At 47.9% G+C, this 22,007-nt stretch overlaps 2 protein-coding genes across 3 annotated transcripts; one reads left to right on the forward strand and one right to left on the reverse strand.

Moving 5' to 3' along the window:
- Positions 1 to 1,874: 1,874 nt before the first annotated feature.
- On the forward strand, positions 1,875 to 17,722 carry Fcmr (Fc mu receptor). Its single transcript, XM_052736546.1, has 8 exons — positions 1,875 to 2,009; positions 10,040 to 10,372; positions 11,016 to 11,147; positions 12,161 to 12,380; positions 13,499 to 13,650; positions 13,922 to 14,080; positions 14,192 to 14,256; positions 16,472 to 17,722. The coding sequence occupies exons 1-8, from the start codon at positions 1,973 to 1,975 to the stop codon at positions 16,646 to 16,648; spliced, it is 1,275 nt and encodes a 424-aa protein (XP_052592506.1). The 5' UTR covers positions 1,875 to 1,972; the 3' UTR covers positions 16,649 to 17,722.
- Positions 17,723 to 18,544: 822 nt separating this feature from the next.
- Il24 (interleukin 24) lies at positions 18,545 to 21,771 on the reverse strand. 2 transcript variants are annotated; one of them, XM_052736547.1, is made up of 5 exons: positions 21,601 to 21,771; positions 20,814 to 20,876; positions 19,838 to 19,996; positions 19,320 to 19,394; positions 18,545 to 18,628 (listed from the first exon to the last, which is right to left on the reverse strand). In XM_052736547.1, the coding sequence occupies exons 1-5, from the start codon at positions 21,763 to 21,765 to the stop codon at positions 18,545 to 18,547; spliced, it is 546 nt and encodes a 181-aa protein (XP_052592507.1). In that variant the 5' UTR covers positions 21,766 to 21,771. The 2 variants fall into 2 exon arrangements, with proteins under 2 accessions (XP_052592507.1, XP_052592508.1); XM_052736548.1 differs by lacking the exon at positions 19,838 to 19,996.
- Between the last annotated feature and the right edge of the window lie 236 nt (positions 21,772 to 22,007).

The raw sequence follows: 22,007 nt of genomic DNA on the forward strand, positions 1-22,007 counted from the left end.
GACACTGTCACCCCAGTGTATCATGCAGGCAGGTCACCACAGCAGATGGAAAGGTTTGCAGATGGCCACCCCTCCACCCCTCCAACACACACTAATTCTTGTTTTCCTCCTCATATGAATTTGCAAAAGGAATCTGTGTAGGCTGCACATGTTTAGTGTTCTCTCATCCGCAGGTCTTTAGCCCTGACTGGCAGGCTCGGCCACACGGCAAATTCCAGAACTTCATAGATATGCAGACATTACACACCAAATATACATGATGCACACTCACAGCCACATCATATGCTCACACGTCACATTCCACATGTGTGTCACAGAAGACCCATCACATGCTTACACACCACACAACACCCATTTACATGGCTTGCTGCACATCGGCACAGGACACTGCTCTCACACACTCACAATACACTGACACCCACACATTCTCACACCCACTATTGTCCTTTGTATATTCACTCATATCCTCCTTCCTTTCTTCCCTCTCTCCTTAGCTTCCTCTCACCCACCCCAGGACTCGAAGGCAATCCCAGCCAATGGAGAGCCTTGCTAGTTGTCTGGCAGATGGAGGCCCCGGGAAAGAGCAAAGAGCTCTGTAAGTAGGAAGTGTAAACACTGATCCTGGCTAAAACTGGCCTCCATTAGCCACTCAAACCAGAAGCCTGAGGCTGCCCTCAGACCTCTTGGCCTATTTGCTAGCTGGAGGACATCACATGCCGGTTCCTCTGAGCTAGTAGAGACCTGGAGGGAGATGGGCAGGGCAGAGCAGGGCAGGCTGCTCACACCCACACGTTTCCTCTTTCCTCTTCCTCTGCACCTGCTCTGAACTCACTCGCATTCAACCTCCGGGGCTGAGGAAATTGTCCAGTTGTGTTTTGGAGAGCATGTGACAAATTTGGTGTGTGGGCGTGAGTGGGGAGTGGTGTTCACTCAGCCAGCCACCAAGGAGCCTGAAATAGGGTGGGCACAAGGGGCTGGAAAGCCTAGACTAGGGGACCTCTGAAGGAAAACCTGGGAATCCTCTGATAAGTTACAGCTTTGCACAGTATTGGCCTCATCAGTGATTTCTGCTGTGCACCAGCCAAGACGGTGACTGTCCCCAAATTATCAGTGAGAACACAGGCTCAGGGAAGCTTGCCCAAGGCTAAAAAGCGTCAAGCTTGGACAAACCCTCAGACATTCTGCCTTTGAAACCAATGCTGTTTTCATGAGCTCTCTGGGCCTTGGCTTCTCTCTTCTCTGTATCAATGCCTCTGTAAGAGGGAAGCCGCTGTTTGGAGACCACCGCGGGAGAATGAGGACCGAAGTATAGCTGGGGCAAGCTGTGGCTAAGACCCCGGAAATGATATTCTGCATGGTGGGGTGCCAGAGGCTGTGTGTCTTACCTTCACTTATTTTCTAGATAAAGTTCAGGGAAAATAGCGAATTGCTGAAAATCCATGGCTAATATCACTACGAATAGTAGGCGTTCACAAGCGTTCCTCAGAGGAATTAACTGACAACTCATTAAGACTTCAGGCAGCCAAGCTTTGGTCCACACAAAGCCTTTGTCGTTGGGGGAGGATTGGTGAGGAGGTTGTGTTGTCCTGAAGGCAGAGAGACAATAAATGCCTTTAACTCAGAAGCCAATCAATGCATAGAAATCCCGAGCCCCTCTGAGAAAGGTGCCCAAACCTGGTAGCTTCCGGGAGTCCGGAGTTTCTTAGAGGCCCTTTGAGCCCTAGTCACCCATCTTTAGGTAACACATGTTTTCTCAACACTTGATTTCCGCTGTGGTTTGCTGCTGTTTTCTTTTTTAGACAAAGACTAGTTAGCAAACAAGACAGATTATCATTTCCTCATTTTCAAGCCCTTACCCCTCAGGGGGGCCAGAATCTCTTTCAAGCGCCCAACTGTAGAAGGCTCCCAGGTGATCGCTGTGTCTCCGCCGCACTCCAGGGGCTCTTGGACAGGATCTGGCCTCCAAGGAACCATGTGCCTTTGGCTCTGGTTACTTTACTTCCTGCCAGGTGAGTGCCATGGGGAAACACTCCAGGCTAATCGGCAGGTTTGAGGTAGGCAGAGGTCATCCATCGGCAGCCATCTCCGGCTCGACCGTTTCTGCACAGATTGAGTTGCAGCCAAGGGGGAGCAGGATGGGGACCCCTGAAGTGCTGGCCCCTCCTCATTCTTCCAGACCTCCATCCAGGGCAGCCCTTAGAGTCTTAAAGGTTGGAGGTGTCACGTATCCTAACTATTCACTTATATGTATGTGATCTAAAAGTGAGTGTCTCCAAGGTTTGTTCTTCTTATTTCTATTTTCTCTTTCTTTAGATCTTTCTTTTTCACTCTTGAACTGGCAACCCTCAAGTTCAAATGAAGACTCCCTAACCTAGCCCCTAAACTTCATATCTCGGTTTACGACTGCCTATCTGGCACCCTACTTGAATGATCACCAAGATCTGGAACTCAGTGTGCCTAATGCCTTGCCTGAGATACCTCACTGGTCCACCGTATAAACCAGCTATTCCATCTATCCTGTCTCTAACATTAGAATGTCATTCGATGGCTCCCACTACTATCTTAAATATCCTCTCCTCTCTTCTACTCCAAATGTACTGCACTTCCCTGTATCTTCTTCCAGCCAAACAGGCTCTTCTTTGAACAAATGCTACAGATCCCTGCTACCACACCCTCTCTCAGGCTGTTCCTGCTATGACAACATCATTCCTCCCCATTTCCCATTCACCGGTTCTTCTCAAACCCACCTACCTCTCATTCTTGAGCACCTTCTGAATCCATTGACACTCACACCATATTTTGGCTCAGTGTGCTTATCTTACTGGGTTTGTCAATAATATCTCCTTTGCGATGGTTAAGCCTCGTTCAAGATTCGATTGGATTAGGGAATGCTGAGGTGTTCATGAGGCTTACCTCTGGGTATGATTGTGAGATGTTCCATCACCTGAGGGAGAAGACCCACCTCGACTGTGGATTGTACCACGGGCTGAGATGACAGACAGAATCAAAACAGGGAAGAGAAAAAGCCTGCTGAGCACTGGAATTCATCTTCCTTGTTGATCCCACCCCGAGATAAAATCAAGCAGCTTCATGCTTCTGCTACCACAGTATCGACACCATGATAGTCTAGACCAGTTCTCAACCTTCCTAATGCTGCGACCCTTTAGTACAATCCTCACGTTGTGTCCACCCCCCAACCATAAAATTATTTTCATTGTTACATCATAACTGTAATTTTGTTACGGATATGAGTCACAATGTATATATCCGCGTTTTCTGATACCCTCAGGGGACCCCTGTGAAAGGGTCATTCAACCCCCAAAAGGGTCATGACCCACAGGTTAAGAACCACTGGTCTAGACCCTCAAACTGTGAACCCAAATAGGCCTTTTCTTACTGAAGTTTCTTCTTGTTGGGTGTTTTGTTGCAACAATGAGAAAAAGTAACTAATAATAGGAAATTTATACCAGGAAGTGGGGTTCCTGCTCTGAGAAATCTGACCTTGTGCTTTATAGACCTTCAGAATTAGCTTTCAGGAGGCATGTTGAAACATGGATGATGTAGAGAAGATCTAGAATGCTGTAATTGGAAGTTAATTGGGCCATACTGGAAAGAGCACATAAGACCAGAATGACAACAAAGGGGGGGGGGCACCGTAAAGACTGTGCTCACGGGAGAACAGGGACTCTATCAGAACGTGGAGTAGGAGTCATTTGTGTTATAACCTGGCAAAGAGTCTGCCTGTGTTCTGTTTGTGCCTCTGTAAGCTGAGTGATGCTGAGTTCACATGAACTAAGTTGTTTGACAGAAGTATTGTAAACGTGGCATAGCATTCGTGCCATGGTACAGTTACGGCTCACTGCGTTTACCCAGAGTTACAGCGAGAAAAAACAGAAATGTGTGGAAAATGCTCTGCCTGGCCTAGAAAGGAGCTTGAAAGATGCCAATAGAGCAGACAAAATGGATTCAGACAAAGAACTATGATTCTTTAAGAGATTAGTACAATTAGGGAGTGTCTCAGTTAGGGTTTCTATTACTGCAATGAAACACCATGACCAAAAAGCAAGTTGGGCTGGGCTTGGTGGTGCACGCCTTTAATCCCAGCACTCGGGAGGCAGAGGCAGGCGGATCTCTGTGAGTTCAAGGCCAGCCTGGGCTACAGAGTGAGCTCCAGGAAAGACGCAAAGCTACACAGAGAAACCCTGTCTCGAAAAACCAAAAAAAAAAGAAGAAGAAGAAGAAGAAGAAGAAGAAGAAGAAGAAGAAGAAGAAGAAGAAGAAGAAGAAGAAGAAGAAGAAGCAAGTTGGGGAGGAGAGGATTTATTTGGCTTACACTTCCATATCATTGTTCATCACTGAAGGAAATCTGGGCAGGAATCTGGAGGCAAGAGCTGATGTAGAGGCCATGGAAGGGTGCTGCTTACTGGCGTGTTCTTCATGACTTGCTTAGCCTGCTTTCTTATAGAATCTAGGACCATCAGCCCAGGGACAGTCCCACCCACAACGGGCTGAGCCCTACCCTGTCAATCACTAATTAAGAAAATGCCCCCATAGGCTTGCCTGAAAGCCAATCATATGGAAGGATTTTCTTAATTGAGACATAAAACTATCCAGCCCAAGGGGAAACCTCGGACTTTGCAATGGGACAATAGGAAAGATGCCTTGAGCACAATATTCCACCTCTCAACTCATTTCACAAATTTTCATTTGAAAAAAGAGAACTTGAGTACGGAGCCTCTCAGGGCATGATGTTAGAATACTGCCACCTTGGAAAGTGTTTGTCCTCAAAGACATACAGATCCTGTTCTAGTTGTGGTCCAAGGGGCCATACTACATCTCAAGTCTATAGCAGAACTTGGCCTGTCCACACACAGCTGTCTTTGCAGATGTGCAACATATAAGGGCAAAGGGGTCGTGAAGGCCAGCACCAAGGTTCCAAACAGCCTCCGAGGCTAGGCAAAGTGTGCAGGGTTGGATTGTCTGTACAAAGACCCCGAGATGTCACTGCACAAAACTGTGAAGGTGAAGCAATGGAAACCCCAAAATATGAGAGGTGCCAGAAATGTGGGGAAATCATATCACTGAGGAAAGTTGAGGGACCAAGGGGAGCCCGCCCAGAGGGAGGTCACATGTGCCATAAGCAACAGAGCAGAAATATAGAGATTTAACATGATTAGAACATACAAAATACTTTAATCAATAGTCTATTGTTAATCTTGTTTTTTTTTTTTAAAGACAGGGTCTCCTGTATCCCAGGCTGACCTCTAATGAGCTCTGTAGATGAAGATGACCTTGAATTCCTGATGCTCTTGCAGAGGATCTCAAGAGCTAGAATTACAGGCATGGGCCGCCACGCCTGGTTACACAGGCCTGGGGCTCAAGTTCAGGGTTCTGTGTGTGCTAGGCTAGCTCTGTAGCAACCAAGCCACATCCCCAGCCCTTGGTAATAACTTTGAATAACGAGATGTATGATAGTTTGACCTTTATTTGTTAATACTGCCCTCAGGCCTGTGCATATTGGGGTAGGCCTGTCCCTAGAGCTCAGTACAACTGTAGACACTGAGCCCTATGGGAAGGTCCCTCATAAACCAAGACAGTATCATAGGATGTGGGCTTCAAACCTTTTTCCCTAGACCACTAATAGGAATACATATACATATTATGACTCAGCACGTTGTGTGTGAGACATGTACTCAAGAGAGAGAGAGAATATTCAAGTTTATTCCTTTAAAAAACTTTTATTGTGCGCATGCCACAACACATGCGTGGAGATAGGAGGATAGCTTTTGGGGGGGTCACTTCATGCCTTCTTCCTACCCGTCTTGTGTCTGCTGCTGTGCTACAGACTTTAAGGTAGCTGGCCTATGAACTTCCGGGCGATTCTCCTTCCTCTGTCTCCCATCTTACCGCGGGAGTAAGGAGATTACAGATGCATGTCTGGGATTTTACACATGTATACATGTTTGGGTTCCAAGGACAGAGCTTGGATTGGTGAGCCATCTCCCTGGACCTCCAGCAACTTTTTTTTTCTTGATTCATTAGCATGAGGGTGAGTTTGGCCTTCAGCACTTGGGTGGTAGCGTTATTTCCCAAGAAAGAAAACTCTCTCGTGAGTGAGCAGGTTTAAGAAGAGCTCTCTGCTGGCTGTTGTTCGATATCATCTTAAACATCCCATGGAGTCCGGGGGCCAGAGCCAGCCGGGAGCTCAGAGGAAAGGACAAGACGAGAAACAAACATACGTTCAGTCAAAACCCAGGCTGTCAGCACCGGTATTTAAAAGGCCCTGGAGCAGATGAGCTAGCGCGGAAAGAGAAGGAAGACACAGGAAGAGCAGGTGGGATACCGAGCTGTGTGCCAGCCAGCCCAGTGGAGGGGTAGATGTAGGCGGACAAGTGAGAGAGGAGCCGTCGCGGGAACAGCTACGGCCGGATAGCATGAGGGGGAGCACAGAAAGTGGTCCCAGCAGGGAGGACTCGGTTGGGTCAAATGCTGCCAGGGGGGCAACAGTAAGATGGGTACAAACAAGTGGTCCACAGAGACAGGGACGGCAGTGGTGTCGACTCGGAGGAGAGCAGTTTGGGTGGACTTTTAGAGACACACTTTTGATTGAATTTGATCAAAGAGAAACTGAAGGAGCGGATAGGAATGTGATGAGACCCTTGAGAGCGGAGAAGAGGCAAACATCCTCCGAGGGGTTTTAAAAGCGCCGACACCAGGGCCCGTGTGTGAGCTATTGCAGTGCTGACGAGAACATGGAGCCAGGGATGCGGCAGAAAGGGGGGATCGCTGCAGACAGACCTTCTGAAAGGAGAGAAGGGTGGACTCGGGCTGCAGCTGAGGGGGCGCCCTGTGAAAGGAAATAGGACCGTTTTCTGTTGCAGAGCGAATGTCAGGCGACTGTAGATGGAGATGGGATGCTAGGTGGAAAGTTCTCGTGTTTTTACATTTTTCTTTATTACATTTGTTTGTTTATTTTGGGTCGTGTGCCACAGCATGCATCTGGAGGTCAGAGGTCAATTTGGAGGAGTAAGTTCTCTTTCTCTATCACGTGGGCACTGGGAATCAAAATCGCCCGGATTTTGTCAGCACGTGCCTTGACCTACGGCGCCATCTCACCAGCCCTCTCAACCTTTTCAAAGGAAATTAGAATTTTACAGTCAGGGGCTGGGTAGGTAGGTAAAATGCTTTCCACAAAAACATGAGAACCTGAGTTCAGAGCCACCACATTTAAAAAAAAAAAAAAAAAAGCCAGGCTCGGTGACACACAACCTGTGAGCCCAGAGCTGGGGAGGCAGAGACGAACGGATACCCACCATTGCTGGTGAATGGGTGAGCTACAGGTCCAGGTAAAGAGAACGCCTGCCCCGCAAACACGCGCTCATAAGCTATAGCCCTTTTGATAAACATACAAATCTCAAGCAGTTGTCCCCGTCCTGTCGAGCATTCTGCTCCTGATTGGGTTGAATCCCACTCTCACCTACACAATCTCTAGAGTGGCCTCGGCCCCTCACGGCCTTCCCTTCTTTCACCATATTTTGCACTAGGGAAAGGCTACAGGGCGTCATTCACATCTCAGACATGCGTTTTCACACAACTCTACATTGACAATGACTTTTCAGACTACATCAGTCCCTTCTCCTATTACCAGCTGCTTAGTCGCCAAATTAGAGATTACAAACTAGATGTCACTTAACTGCCTCTCCAACGTTAATATCACATCGGTGGGTCCTTTAGACACCTTCTCCCATCTCCCCTTTCTTCCCAAGAATCGCTTTTCAGTGGCCAAGAGTTGCATCTGGGATGTTCCTTTAAAAAGCGGGCCCTATACTAGCGTAGACAGAGAGAATGGCCACACCCAAGGACAAGACTACTCACAGGCATCAGCCTGGTCTATGGAGCAAGTTCCAGGACAGGCTCCAAAGCTACACAGAGAAACCCTGTCTTAAAAACAAAACAAAAGCCGGGCGGTGGTGGCGCACGCCTTCAATCCCAGCACTCGGGAGGCAGAGCCAGGCGGATCTCTGTGAGTTCGAGGCCAGCCTGGGCTACCAAGTGAGTTCCAGGAAAGGCGCAAAGCTACACAGAGAAACCCTGTCTCGAAAAAACAAAAAAAAAAAAAAAAACAAAACAAAAAAAAAAAAAAAAAAAAAAAACACAAAACAAAACAAAAAGCAAAACTTCACTTTTCCATCTCAGCATTTCCTGTGGATATTTTTTTAGTCCCTCGCCCTCTCCTAACCTCCATATCTGTCTCTAACTCATTTTTCCCACCTTCCTACCCCTCAATGTTCCCCTCTACCAGAAATATCTTAATATAGAAGCCTCAGACCCATGGATATTCTAGTTTTTTTAAACTCTCATCTGACTAAATCATTGGAGCGATTCAGAATGCACAGTCTGTAGATAAACATCAGTAGGCTGGCAGATTTCCCTGCCATGTTCTTTCTCACATCCCCATCTTGATACAGCTGGTTCTTGTCATCTGAAAGGCCCTTTTCACCTCTGCTTTAGCCCTCCAGAATCACCTGAACATGCACACTTTGCCCTATCAGTCCTTTCAATGGTTTAAATAATAATGGCCCCCATAGGTTCATATATTTGAATGCTTGGTCCACACTTGGTGGAACTGTTTGCAAAGGATTAGGAGGTGTGGCCTTATTGAAGAGGTATGCCACTGGGAGTGGGCTTTGGATTTCAAAACCCCACACCATTCCAGCTTGTTCTCTCTGTCTCTCTGTCTCTGTCTCTCTCTGTCTCTGTCTGTCTGTCTGTCTGTCTGCCTCTCTCTCTCTCTCTCTCTCTCTCTCTCTCGGATCAAGACACAAGCTCTCAGCTACTGCTCCAACACCATTCCTGCCTGCCTGCTGCCATGCCCCACCCCTGCCACCACTGTGATTATGGGCTCTAACCCTCTGAAAGCATGAGCCCCGAATTAAACGCTCTCTTTTATAATTTGCCTTGGTCATGGTGCTTTGTGACAGCAATAGAAAAGTAACTAAGACAACCCTCTTCTCCGTACATGGAGGCACTTGCTGGGACTCACTTACATTGTAGTCTGGGGCTTTATCCTCTTCTGAAGCAGGTCAAATTATACTACCCTTTTCTCCTGCTTGTTGTGGCCACAGATACATCCTCACATGTATTTGAGGAAGTGGGCACACAACTTCTTCTCCTCCCTGATCTACGCCCTCCAGACACATGTGTGCTCATACCCACACATGTGCACTCACACTCATACATGCCTGCTTTCCCTCCCGTGAGTTCTCTACACTCGTGACTAAGATCACCTTCTCAGTTGTCCTTCATGCCCATTGGTTCAGGGTGCAGCATGGACATCACTTCTCTCAAAAGCCCTCCTCCTGGGACACCATCCCCTTGGTAGCCTGAATCAGGTGCTCCTGTTTGCTCCTTTCAGGGAGCGCTGAGCTGTCCGTCTCATGGACTCTGTTCCATTGTGCTGCAGTAGCTGTCTGTTGGGATAATTTACCACAGGATTTATCGTATGAGGGAGGGATGTGCACAAAAGGCATCCAGTGTGTACGGGTTGAATGGTTTAATAGAGTTGAAAAGAGGACTGGATAGATGAGAGGATTTGAGGGAAAAAAGAACTTGGAACGGAAATGTGCTGCAAGAATGTGTCACCTTTCTCACCCCCATATTGAATTCACTTGGGGGTTGTGTGTCATTGGGGGTCATTCGAGGCACACTATTTCCCTTTGGAGTAAGCACTGTTGTTGTGTCTATGTTCTTAAAGTCTCAGGTTTAATTATGAGGCTGAGCCTGAGGACACGGGGTGGGCACAGACTAAGCCTGAATGAGAATAGGACCTTGAAGAAACTGAGCATGAGTCAACAGGCAGAAATCATCATAAGGATGAGCCTGGGCTAATGACAGGGATGTGGCTAGGTCTAGGGGTGGGTGTGAGGGTGGTCTGGGATCAGCTCTAGGTTTGGAGAGTTGCTTGAAGTTGAGGATGTGGCTGAAGTCGAGAAATATCTGAGTATGGAGCTTCTTCTGCATTGATTTCTTCTCCTTGCAGTGCCTGGGACCCTGAAGGTCCTCCCAGAACTAAAGCTGGATGTAGAGTGGGGTGGATCCATTACCATCACGTGCCCGCTCCCTCAAACACATGTGAGGATGTATCTGTGCCGGCAGATGACTGACCCTAGAATATGTGCCACTGTGGTATCCAGCAGCTTTGTCAAGAAGGAGTATGAAAGACGTGTCACCCTAACGCCATGCTTGGATAAGAAGTTCTTCCTAGTGGAGATGACACATCTGACCGAAAGTGACAATGGAGTCTATGCCTGTGGTGTGGGTCTATACACGGACCGGGGCAAGACCCAGAAAATCACCCTGAATGTCCACAATGGTAGGTGCTTAGAAAACATTCCCAGTGGGGAAAACGGAGGCAATCTTCTAACTGTAACTGCTCTGTGCTACTACCGTGTTAGGGAGCCCAATAACAATGCGGTTCAACAGAGCCTAAGACTAACACCCCAGCCTAGAACCTTCTACCACAGGGGATGAAAGGAATAAGATGGATGTTGTGCATTGCCCATCCTACCTGGGGTGTGAATGGAGAGATAGACATTAGCCTGAGGAGAGGCTTTGAGGCAGAGGAAACCAGAAGGACCCTGACTATCCTATGTCATGAGAAGTCTCGGGTGAATGAAAAGGAGAGAGACTCAATGATCAAGCCATATCTAGTCCAAATTTGTTACTGTATGGTTGGGACCTTCATTTCTTCTTACCCCTGACTTTTCCTCTTTTCAGTGGCTTCCTAACACATGCAGGACTGGTTCAGCAGTTTATAACCCCAATAGCCTGATAGTCTTATAGGGAATGCTGGGTGTGCCGGTGGGAAGTGGTGGGGAGGGGATGCCCAGTTCCCTTTCTGCTTGTCTCGGGGGACCATACTCATCTCCTCATGGCCTTGGCTGAGTCAGTTTCTACCTGATCCCCTAGTCCTATCTCTTCATGATCACCAGTATATCCCCTCTTGCCTCCAACAGAGTATGAGCCATTCTGGGAAGACGAACCGACTCCTGAGCCTCCACCATGGTTTCACAGGTTTCTGCGGGAGCAGATTCCCAGCTGGCTCCGTGAGGTTGAACATGCCAGTTCTTCTGAATTCATATTCGAAGGTCAGTCCATCAAATCAAGACCAGCAGAAGAGGGAGAGATTTTTTTTTTTTTTTTCAGCTCAAAGGGTAGCTTGCAAAGCAGACATGGGTTTCCCGTGCTTTGCCCTTGCCCTAAGAGAGGGCTTCAGCCTACCGCTAGGATGCCAGGCTCTAGTTGGAGGAGTCCCATGTCACCACCAGGTGGCACCACAAGTAACCAAGTGACCAATTTACAAACGCCAGCTCCTGTTTGAATGACTGGCAGCGGGCAGCAGCCGGTTCCCAGCTGGAGGTCATTATGTTTCCTCCTACCTGCAGGGGGTGTCTTCTGGCTGCTGGTCACTAGTGGTTTTAACAACTCCACTTGGCAACGAAAAGATGACTGTCATGCTAGCACTTCCATTGTATCTTAACATATACCAGATCAGTTAGACACGCTAAGTGAACATTGTTACTCCAGGAAACCCTGCTGGGGCCAAGAGAAACAGTGTAACTGGGCAGATCATAGATCCATCAGTGTGACTGACAGGGATGGGATGGGGGAGAATAGATGAGCACAGAAAAGCAAGACCCCCACTCCCACCCTCCCCCCTCCCCCATGCTCAGTACATGGTAAATGCTTCTGCCTGTGAAGTCAGGAAAGGCTTGCTGGGATTAAAAAAAAAAAAAAAAAGCTGAGAAGTGGAGGCAGGCCGACTTCAGGGCTCTTAGCACACAAGCCCTAAACGCAGAGTCTAACCCTTGCCCTGAAGTCTGGTGTGGTGGCTGTGGCTGGCCCCTAGGGACCCCAGCACTTGCTGAGCTGAGTTCAATTGGAAGGAAGCTGAGAAAATTTGAAGGAAGCATGCATGAAAATTGTCTGTGTAGATGGCATGCTATAAAGGCATTTCGGGCCATGAGGACTGCAAGAACAAAGGTAGTATGGACGGGCAAAGGGAAGAAATGATCAAGAGAGGAAGAGGAGGTCCGCTCCTTCTGGAGACTGGAGAACACCTAGTATCACTAATGTAACCTTTTCCTTTTCTCTCTTAAAGTTAACACACCAGCCCCAAAGACTGAGACCTCTCCAGCTCACCAGCCCTCCAGCACCAATCCAGTCACCCACCATCCCAGAGTTTCCAGAACATCTTCCGTGACAGCTGCCAAGTCCCCAGCCCTCCTGCCAGCTACCACACCCTCAAAGACCTCAGCTCAGCAAGCACTCGGGTCCCTAGGGGCCAGCTACAGCCACCACACCAGACTTCACCGGCAAAGGTAAGGGTCTCTGCGTTAAGGCAAAGGTAAGGGTCTCTGCATTTAGGCAAAGGTAAGGGTCTCTGCGTTTAGGGCCTCTGAGCTAAGAGCGGTGAAGTCAGCCTGCCCACTTCTCAGCTTTGTCTCCAAGAGTCTACAGAGAAATGCTGTTTCTGAGTGTGCTATATAAATGCATCAGTCTCCTCAACAAAGAATACACTTGCCAAGGGCCACTTCTGACCTTATAGAAAGACTTGGATCTTTCAACCCATACATATTCATTCAGGTCTGTTGTAATGAATAACTAAATGAGAAGAACTTCTAATCAATTTAAAGTAATTAAAATTAATTGCTGATTAGTAAGTGTTAAAATTATGCTCTTTTTTCTTTTCCATATTAAGGCTGCTAACACAATTTAAATTCCATAAGTGACAAATGTTTCTGTTGCTTAACATTGTCCTAAATGTCGGACCTAAATGAGCCACGAGGGGGCAGCATTACAGCAAATGCGAGGAAAGCACACAAGGATTTTATAGCCTGAGCGAATATAAACTTGTGAGTGAGGAAAAAAGACTCCCAGAATTGTTTGGATCCTTTAAGTGAGGGAACTGGGGCAATGAAATCTAAGTGGTTTCCATGAAAACAGGACTCTTGATTCCTATTTCAGAAATCCATGTAATAAACATTTTCTTAATGCCAAAGACATGCAATGTCCAGGTCTGATTGATGCAAGTCGGCCTGGGGAAGGGTTTCTAACGGCGGGAACAGGAGCCGATTTAGAAACTGCTATAGGCCAGGCACCTTCAATTCTTTATGCCTCCTTTGTTTCACAGCCCTAACAGTTTCGTGGCGGGTTTTATGGTTCCCATTTATAAGGAAATACAGCTCAGGGGAATTAAGACTCGCTCAAGACCACATAACCAGTAAAATGCAGAACTTGAATTTGAATCCAAGACTCCTGACCCCGTAAACAAATCTTTTTTTTTGGGGGGGGGGGGGGTGATGGAGGAAATTCTGTTCACAAAGGGTCAACTCTGAGTCATCTCCAAAAAAAAGGTGGCCACACAGGATGAGTCTTTAAATTTCCTTTCCTCCTTTACCTTCTCTGTCTCCCTCTCTCCCTCTCTTTTCCGGCCAAGAACACTCCACCACAGCCCACAGCATGGGAGAGAAGACCGGGGGCTTCACATCCCCATCCTGGAATTTCACATCCTGATTCCGACCTTCCTGGCCTTTCTTTTGCTGGTTCTGTTGGGGCTGATGGTAAAAAGAGCCATTCAAAGGAGGAAAGGTGAGCAGCTTGAGGCTCTAGGCTTGGGATGGGAGAGCTGAGATACCCAAAGAGCCCAGAGCGTTCAGATCCAGCTTGAACTCCCAGGGACCGTGGGATGGGAGATGGAGCCCGGGAGGGCTTTGCCCTTCCTCCTTCGCTCTGCACCCTGGGCATCTATGCTCAGACCATACGCTGCCAGGCCTCAGAGAAGTGTGTAGCCCTCAATTTGGGGGAAGGAGACGCAGCGTCTGATGCCATGTCCTTCTCTCTTCCCGGTGACTTCCTGAAGCCTTCTCCAGGCGCATGGGCCGGGTGGCGATGAGGATTCGAGGCCAGGGGGCGTCCCGCCCGTTCCCGGCACAGCGCCGGGGTGCCCCGCAGAGGCCGCGCTCGCAGAACAACGTCTACAGCGCCTGCCCGCGGCGTGCACCGATCCCCGACCGAGTGGGTGAGCGCACGCACTAGTGAAGCGTGGAGACGGGCTCCAGCGTGGAGCAGGGGACAGGTGGCGGGCAGGCCTGCAGAGGCCCGGCCCTCACCACTTTCTTCTGACCTGTAGGCCCAGCAGAGGCTCCGCTCCTCAGTGCCCCAGGCTCAGCATCTCCCGCCCCGCAGCAGGTACAGGTAAGCTCCACCAGCCCCGGCCGGTGCTCCCGGGTCTCCCAACCGGTTATATCCAGTTCCTAGGTTTAAGCCCTCTGGAGGGTGACTCCACAAGAACTGTGGTTACTTTTACCTACTGGCCAAGCATTTCTTTTGTGATAAATGAATGACATGGCTTTAGTCTAGAAGAGAATGATAAAAGGTGTGTATCTCTGCAGTGGCCATGATGTAAAAGGGACACATAGGTTTCTAGAAGGCTAGAGAAGGTGGAAGCTACCAGGACAGTTTTACCTCAGTGTGAGGGAGAACATTCAAGACAACTCTTAAAATGAGAGGAAGTCATAGTAACGTGATCATTAGGTTTTATCCAAAGTGACTGGGCAGAGATGCAGACATTCAGCACTACAGGTATGTCCTTTCGTTTTCTAAATTAAGGAAATATTCTTTATTCTCAACGTCCAAAACATTGGATTTTGTAGTCAGAAAAATATTAATAAGGGTTCCGTGTGTGTGTGTGTGTGTGTGTGTGTGTGTGTGTGTGTGTAATTAGTGTTTAATTAATTAAATATAACAGACCCAAAAATGCAGAGCTCAGGACATGGAGGCCAATTTTCCTCTGAAGTCAGGGTTCAAACCAGAGAGATAGGAAGAACTGGGTTAATCCATGACATCATCCAGTGACATTTTGCTCTAACAACCCCAACAAACTTCCATGTCCATGGCCAGTATTCAGCCACCAGACCAAGTTCTCATTTCTACCCAGAGGGAAAAATGGCTTCTTTATGACCATGACCCTGAATTTTCATATCCCACTTCCACTTGCCTCTCATTAGCTGCCTTGCAAACACATCTGCCTTCAAGGGAGGTTATGAGTGTCATGCCTGGTTGGTAATATATTGATTAAATGATGATGTGTCTGGCTAAAAAGGGAAGAAGTCCTGTAGTCACCTCCAGCGTCTTGAATGTGTTCCCTCACCCATGTAACCCCCAAAACAGTCCTCAAGGCTTGGGAATGAATGGCCCAGCAGAGCCTGTCTGTTCTTCCCCAGAGCTAGTCTTTTCCTGTGGATCTGCCCTATGATCATACAGACCCTCCTCTTGGCTGCCTCTTGCTCAAAGCTAACCCTGCCTCCCTCTGTGAGACCCTCCTTCTCTCAATTAGGGTGGAAAAAATCCTGACAGAACAAATTTACAGGGTACATGTGCTCAATGACTTATTTCAGTCTTCATATTGAATATTTTTTAAATTTATTTTTAGTGTATTGGTGGTTTGCCTGCTTATGTCTGTAGGAGAGTGTCGGATTCCCTAAAATTGAATTACAGACCGCTGTGAGCTACCATGTGGGTGCTGGGAATTGAACCTGGGTCCTTTGAAAGAGCAGCCAGTGCTCTTAATCTCTGAGCCATATCTCTCCAGGCCCATAGTGAATATTTTTACTGTCTAAACCAAATAAGTCGACATTCAGTGGGAGATGTGGTTTTGAAGCAAGCTTCTGCCTGTGTCTCTTTTTTGGTAAAATACACAATGTAGAAGTTCTTTCTAACAGACGCTTCCTGCATTCAAAGGACTGTGCTCCTAGTTCTTAGAACTTCAGATGACTGATCACAGTGTCTGCCATGGCATTCTTCTGTGGCTAGTGCAGTACGTGTACCATGTTGGAGTCTTGACACAGCCTTGTCTTCTGAGAACTAGCTGCCATGAAGGGGGAGTCCTGACGCTTCTGTCTGACAAAGAGAAGCACCCTAGTGCCCACGTGACCCGTAATCTTCCTTCCTCAGATACCCAGCCCTTTTCTGGAATGCATTCTGGTGCCATGCCATGCCCTCTCCATGTCCTTACAGAGGTATAAGAAATGACTCACCCTACCTCTGAATAGTTGATGGAAAAGATGCGTATTTTCCTTACAAGTCATATCCCTTTATCCCCCAAGGGGAGACTTCTTCAGGTGGGCCTCCTTCATACTTGTGCTCAGCCCTATGATTGCAGTCTGAACCCATGTAAAGCATCCTTCCCGCATTAGAATGAAGCAGTTTCCAGTTATTTGTAGGTGTGAGATTGCACCCTGAAAAACCCCAGGGCTGGCCCACTTAATGAAGTTCAGCTAATTTTTCGTCATTGACATCTGGAACTCAGCAACCATGTCCATGTTCGTCCATTTCCTGCAATGGAAATCCACCTAAACAGGTGTTAAAATCCCCCAGCCAGAGCTAGTGACATTCCTTTGGTTGTTCCCAGGTACTTGAGGCCCCCTGGCCTCACACCCCGCCTCTGAAGACAAGCTGTGAATACGTGACCTTGTGCCACCAGCCTGCTGTCAACGTGGGAGACACTGATTCAGATGATTACATCAATATTCCTGGCCCACATCATCTCCCCAGCTGTCTCCCAGGGCCCAGATCTTCGTGCCAATGAGTCCTGCCTGTCGGCTGATTTCCAGCACCTCTTCCATTTGTTATAGGATCCCTGTCACCTCCCACGTCCCCTACCCCAACTTGAGTCTCACCTGACTGTCTGAATGCCTTGAGAATGGTCCTGTTACAAGCTAATTTTTTCACCACCACCACCCCCATTGAAGCCCCCTGCATTCATCAGGAGAGCTCTGGACATGCAGAGCATTCAGTAGTCATGATGGCGAGCATTCATTAGTCATGATGGCACCTGTCCTTTCTGTGCCATCTAACAGCTATGGGACTTACAAGGTGTTTCATCACTGTCTTTGGTCACATGATCTTCGCTGCCCTACCCCTAGCTCATGTGGCATCAGGCTGGAACATAAGCCTGGCTGACATCTCCAGGCCAAGATCCAAAGTGCATACTGAGCTACTTTTCTTGAGTCCCATGGCAAGGGCAACTTATTTGATATGATGACTTATATCTAAATTTTTAAAACTAACCTTTTGTTTGTGTTTGGGCTATACACCCACATGAATCCTCTTTAACTCTCCATCACTTGGTACAGATAACAAGACTCCAGCATCTTTCTCCTTTTAGAAAGTCTTGGTTATCTCCCTACCTTCTTCGACATTTTAATACTTTCACTTTGATTTTAGCTGAACCATCACCTCTCTTGTCAATTCCAGACAACTCATGGCAAGACATGGGAGAAAAGCACCTGGGGGATGGAAGAAGAGACATCCCACTTTTTAGATCAAAGATAGAGTCAGACACTTCTTGAACTGACATCAGCTGCAGAGTGCAGCCACAGCATGAGGCAAGAGAATGCCAGATCTTGCCTTTGAGAAGAAGGTCTTTCCCAGATACCCAACATAAGCTCCCTGGACACTTTTCTTGAAATAGAATGGAGTGGCTACCTGAGTCGAGTTGCCTTTCTTAGCGAGGAATGTCATCACAGATTGGACAGTGCAACCGGGTCCAATGTTACTATCTGCTTGATACATTGTATTAGACAGATAAGGAGAGAATGGTATCATAAGAAAAGAGGGGTGCTCAGAGAAATCGGGGAGTGGGATGGGTGGGGAAATCAAGGAAAAGGTGAAGTGTCGGGGATGAATCTGCCTTATTTAGCCCACATGGTAGTTTTCATCGTTTATTCTTCAAATCAGTGTCCTTTGCTGGAGCAACAACTCAGAGGTTAAGAGCACTGGCTGCTCTTCCCGAAGACCTGGGTTGGATCCTCAGCACCCACAGGGCAGCTCACAACTGCCTCTAACTCTAGTCCCAGGGGATCCGACGCCCTCATCTGGCCTCCATGGGTACTGCATGCCAAGCATGAAGTGTATAGACATATAGGTAGGCGAAACACCCATACACACAAAAATAAACAAAATCTCAAATCAGTGCCCTCCATGCCCCAGCACTCTGTCCCTGCATGCTTTCCATGCACTGAAGTTTAGCTTCATAACCCATCATTCATTGTTCCCCAATAATCCACAAGAGACAACAATAAATAAAAACAACGCAGTTTAAATATTTCCTGAGCAACCATCCACTGCCCCCACGCCGTAGCCAGAGCACAGGAAATAAGGCGGAAGCATGGGACACTACGTTCTGCTGCTTTCCCGGAACTTCCAGTCTCACAAATAAATACGGTTTCCACTGAAACAGTGACAATGATTAAATAAAGGTGTAATAAATACACAAGTCCACTTTAGGGGTTCACCACAGCATTCCAAGGTGCCTGCCATGACTGTCATTTGGACTGCTGGAGAGTGAAGTCTGAGGAGAAGCCTGAGCCAGCAACGGAGTCAGTCCATGGCCAAGAGTCTGAAGTGTCCTGAGGACAGTCTGGGTGTTAACAATGGCTTGAAATGGCGTGGAGAACAAATAGGAAGTTATCCTGATGGACAGTCAGAGCTGGTAGAAGTTCTGCATCCAGGTCAGGAGAATGTCCACTTCCCCAAAGGCTTTCACCAAAGCCGCTTCTGTGTCCATCTGCAGCGAATCGAGAGTTAGGGGTCAGGTATGTTGACTGAGAATAGCTTCATTCCAACCTGGCCTGCCTGAAAGGGACCTGACTCCAAATTAGCTGAATCCCCTGGGGAACGGCCTCTGATAAACAGATCCACCCATCACGTGTACCCCAGGGTGAGGAAAGGGGACTATTGAGTAGGAGGTAGAGGGCCAGAGAAGAACACAGCTCCTGGAACATAAGAACCATGGGATGCAGCCCAGGGAAGATGTGGTGAACTCATTGGGCAGGTAAGAAATGAGCCCACGTTGCATTCCACCATATATTTGTAGACTGGTATATCTGCTCTTCCACAAAGCAATCAAAACCAAGGATGCTTTCTTTGAGGGTGAGGGTACTAGGGTTGAGATTTGGATTTTCTTTGGTGTGTTAATTTAGAAAGATGTAATATGATCTTCTGTATCTTTTATTCAAAATGAGACCATTTGAACATTGCAGAAATGATGCCGTTGTGTTGGGAGGTGAGTTGCCCACCTTCTTTCTCAATTCTGACATTAGGTGCCTGTAAAACTTTCTCTTAGGGAAAGTCCTCAACAGTGAACTATCTTGTAAGGAAATACAATAGCATTTCCATTTGCAAGGTCTATGGGGCACTCCTCTGTGGCAGTTCAAGCTAGCCTGCTTCTGTTGGGGAGGCAGGCTCCCAGTTCTTACCTGTTTGAATGCTTTTCGGAACAGCAAAAACCGCCGGTGTGCACTCTCACTAATGGAAAGCATGTCCTCGTCCTTCTGCATATCAGAAAAAAAAATGTTCCTAAAGTTAGACCAGAATGGAGGTTAGCCCCTCCAGATCAGGCAGGAGGTTCACCCCTCCTGCTCTTCCTGGTGATACCAGGGCAGGACTCCCAGATCCTGTGAGGACTGCACTGAGTTCCACACTCTCAGGGAAGCCAGAGCCAGATTCCCAGCATATAGCAGGGCTCTATCTTTCTTCACAGCACTCTCTATAGGTAGAAATGTTACCCCCATTTTACAGGTGGCAAAACTGAAGCCCAGAGAAGTTGAGCACTTTGCAAGGGTTCCCTAGCTGATCAGGGCAAATAGAGACCTGAACCTATAACCCTTTTTCATGACACCTAGGACTCTGTTGAGAATGGAAGCCGGGACTGAATGGAGGGAGGGGCAGATTCTCAAGCACATCCTTTCCCAGGCTCCAGCCATGATCTACTCACACTAGGCTGCAGTTTTGACACAATGACAAAAAAGTTGTTGGCCAGAGTGGAGAAGGACTTCGAGATCTTCAACTTGGCTACTTTGCTGTGGTAGTTTTTGAAAACAGTGTTCAAGTAGAATTTCAGCAAACTGTGGACAAGGTAACAGCTCTCAGCATCCTGGGGAAGAAGCAAATCATTGAGGCCTCTGTTAACCCTGACCCTCAAGGGAAAAACCCGTGTACTACTCAAGGTAAGATGGACACTATAGTGTCTCCTTGGGAATGATGGTGGCACTAGATAGATCTGAAGGGACAGCATGAGTCTTGTGGAACAACTTGACATTCACAGCGGGAGCCCAGACCCCAGAAAGATGTTACCCACCCAAGGTAACCCAGCCACCCCAGATGCTAGCCTGGCTCCCAGGACTCCCGGATCACCACCCAGATGAGATTCCCTTTCTTCTCTACTGTATGCCCTCATTAACATGATGGATCCTGAACAGCGTTTGAACTTGGACTTAGTGATTGAGAATTAGAAGGAAAATGGCAGGAAGGAGAAGAGTGAGAAACCTGATGCCCTTGAACACAACAAGTGCTACCTGACCCTTTCTGCCCAGGAAGCTTGGCGCCCTTCAGGAATCAGTCTATTCATGCTCACAGTCTATCTAGGCCAAGGGTTCTCAAATTTCCTAATGCTGCAACCCTTTAATACAGTTCCTCATGTTGTGGTGACCCCCAACCATATAATCATCATCATTGATGATTCATGACTGTAATTTTGCTACTATTACTAATTGTAATTAAATATCTGTGTTTTCTGATGGTCTTAGGTGACCCCTGTGAAAGGTCCATTTGACCCCCAAAGTGATCACGACCCACAGGTTGAGACCCTCTGGTCTATACATAGGGTCCTGTGTAGGGTCACCTCAGAACAGAAAGGAGGAGCTCCCATTAGCCCCTTGGGAGAGCTATCCCATTCTCTACTATTTGATTACCGAGACATTGTGAAGAACCTGCGACTTCAACAGCCGGACACTTGTGATGTCATCCTGAGTTTGCTTTGGGAACAGAAAGAAAAGATGTCTCCAGGTTAGGGATCTTCGTAGGAGCCAATCTTGCTGAAATACTGTCCCCCCAACTCCAAACGCTATCCCATCTGGGAGACTTTGGAGACCAGAGGGACCAGAGGAGGACCCAGGAAGGAACATAATGAGCTAGCTCCTGGGGAGGAGGTATGGGTCCTGTCTACAGAAAACCACTAAGCTTACTCATCCCAAAGGGGCACAAGGACCCCCTGATCACAGACTTGAAAAGGGGGGACCTTTGCTTCCTTTGGCCATATGAGACACAAGGAAATAAGCTTTTCAGCTTTAGGAGCCACAAAGGGTAAGGTTCATCTCCACAGTTCACATGGGAAGCAGATGGGAGCATGTGGCTGCACCTAGGAGCTGCCTCTTGCTCTTGGAGGACTCTCCAAAGCCCAGCCTCTCGTCTTACTCCTTATACTGGGAGCCAGAGCCCACCCAGGATGAAGCTGAGCCACTCAGGGTCCCCCTGCCTCCCCTTGGACTCTGCTTCTTTTGCTGGAGGCTGGCCACACATGACTGAGCCTCTGTTTTCCCGTGTGTAGCACTGGCCGTATGGAGCCTCCTGACCTCATCCGGGTTCTTGTGTATGGAACTGATTGAGAAAGTTGGAAAGGGATCCACGGTCCTGAAAAAAAAATACCCTCCCCCCATAAGGGAAGCACCATGAAAGGATCCAGGGCGAGCCTCTACTCACCACAGTGTTCTTCATAGCCGAGAAGGCCTCCCACAGTTCTGAGAGAACCACCCCTTCCACTCGGCAAGGCCCAAATCGGAACTCATGACCCTGGAGCCCTGGCACTTGGTTCCAGACAAGAAGGATGAGGCTCAGGCAGGAGAGAGTCTGTAGTATTGAGCTCATCTGCGTCGAAGAACGGACAGGTGCTTCTGCTGAAGGAAAGCAGACTTTAGCCTGAAGCCAACCTCTGCCTCGGAACTTGCCATCCCCAAATAATGTTCCAGGAGTTGATTCAAGCCACCATTAGGAGGACACAAATGGGATGCCTGGGGCTAGAGAAACGCTATGGTTTAAATGTCTCCATCGAAACTCCTATTTAAATTCCCTCCCTCCTGTGAGGTATGTAGAGGTAGAGCCTTTAAGAG

Source organism: Peromyscus californicus, unplaced genomic scaffold, assembly GCF_007827085.1.
Source record: "Peromyscus californicus insignis strain IS unplaced genomic scaffold, ASM782708v3 Scaffold_14__1_contigs__length_90479793_seg_2, whole genome shotgun sequence".
Taxonomy (NCBI): Eukaryota; Metazoa; Chordata; class Mammalia; order Rodentia; family Cricetidae; genus Peromyscus; species Peromyscus californicus.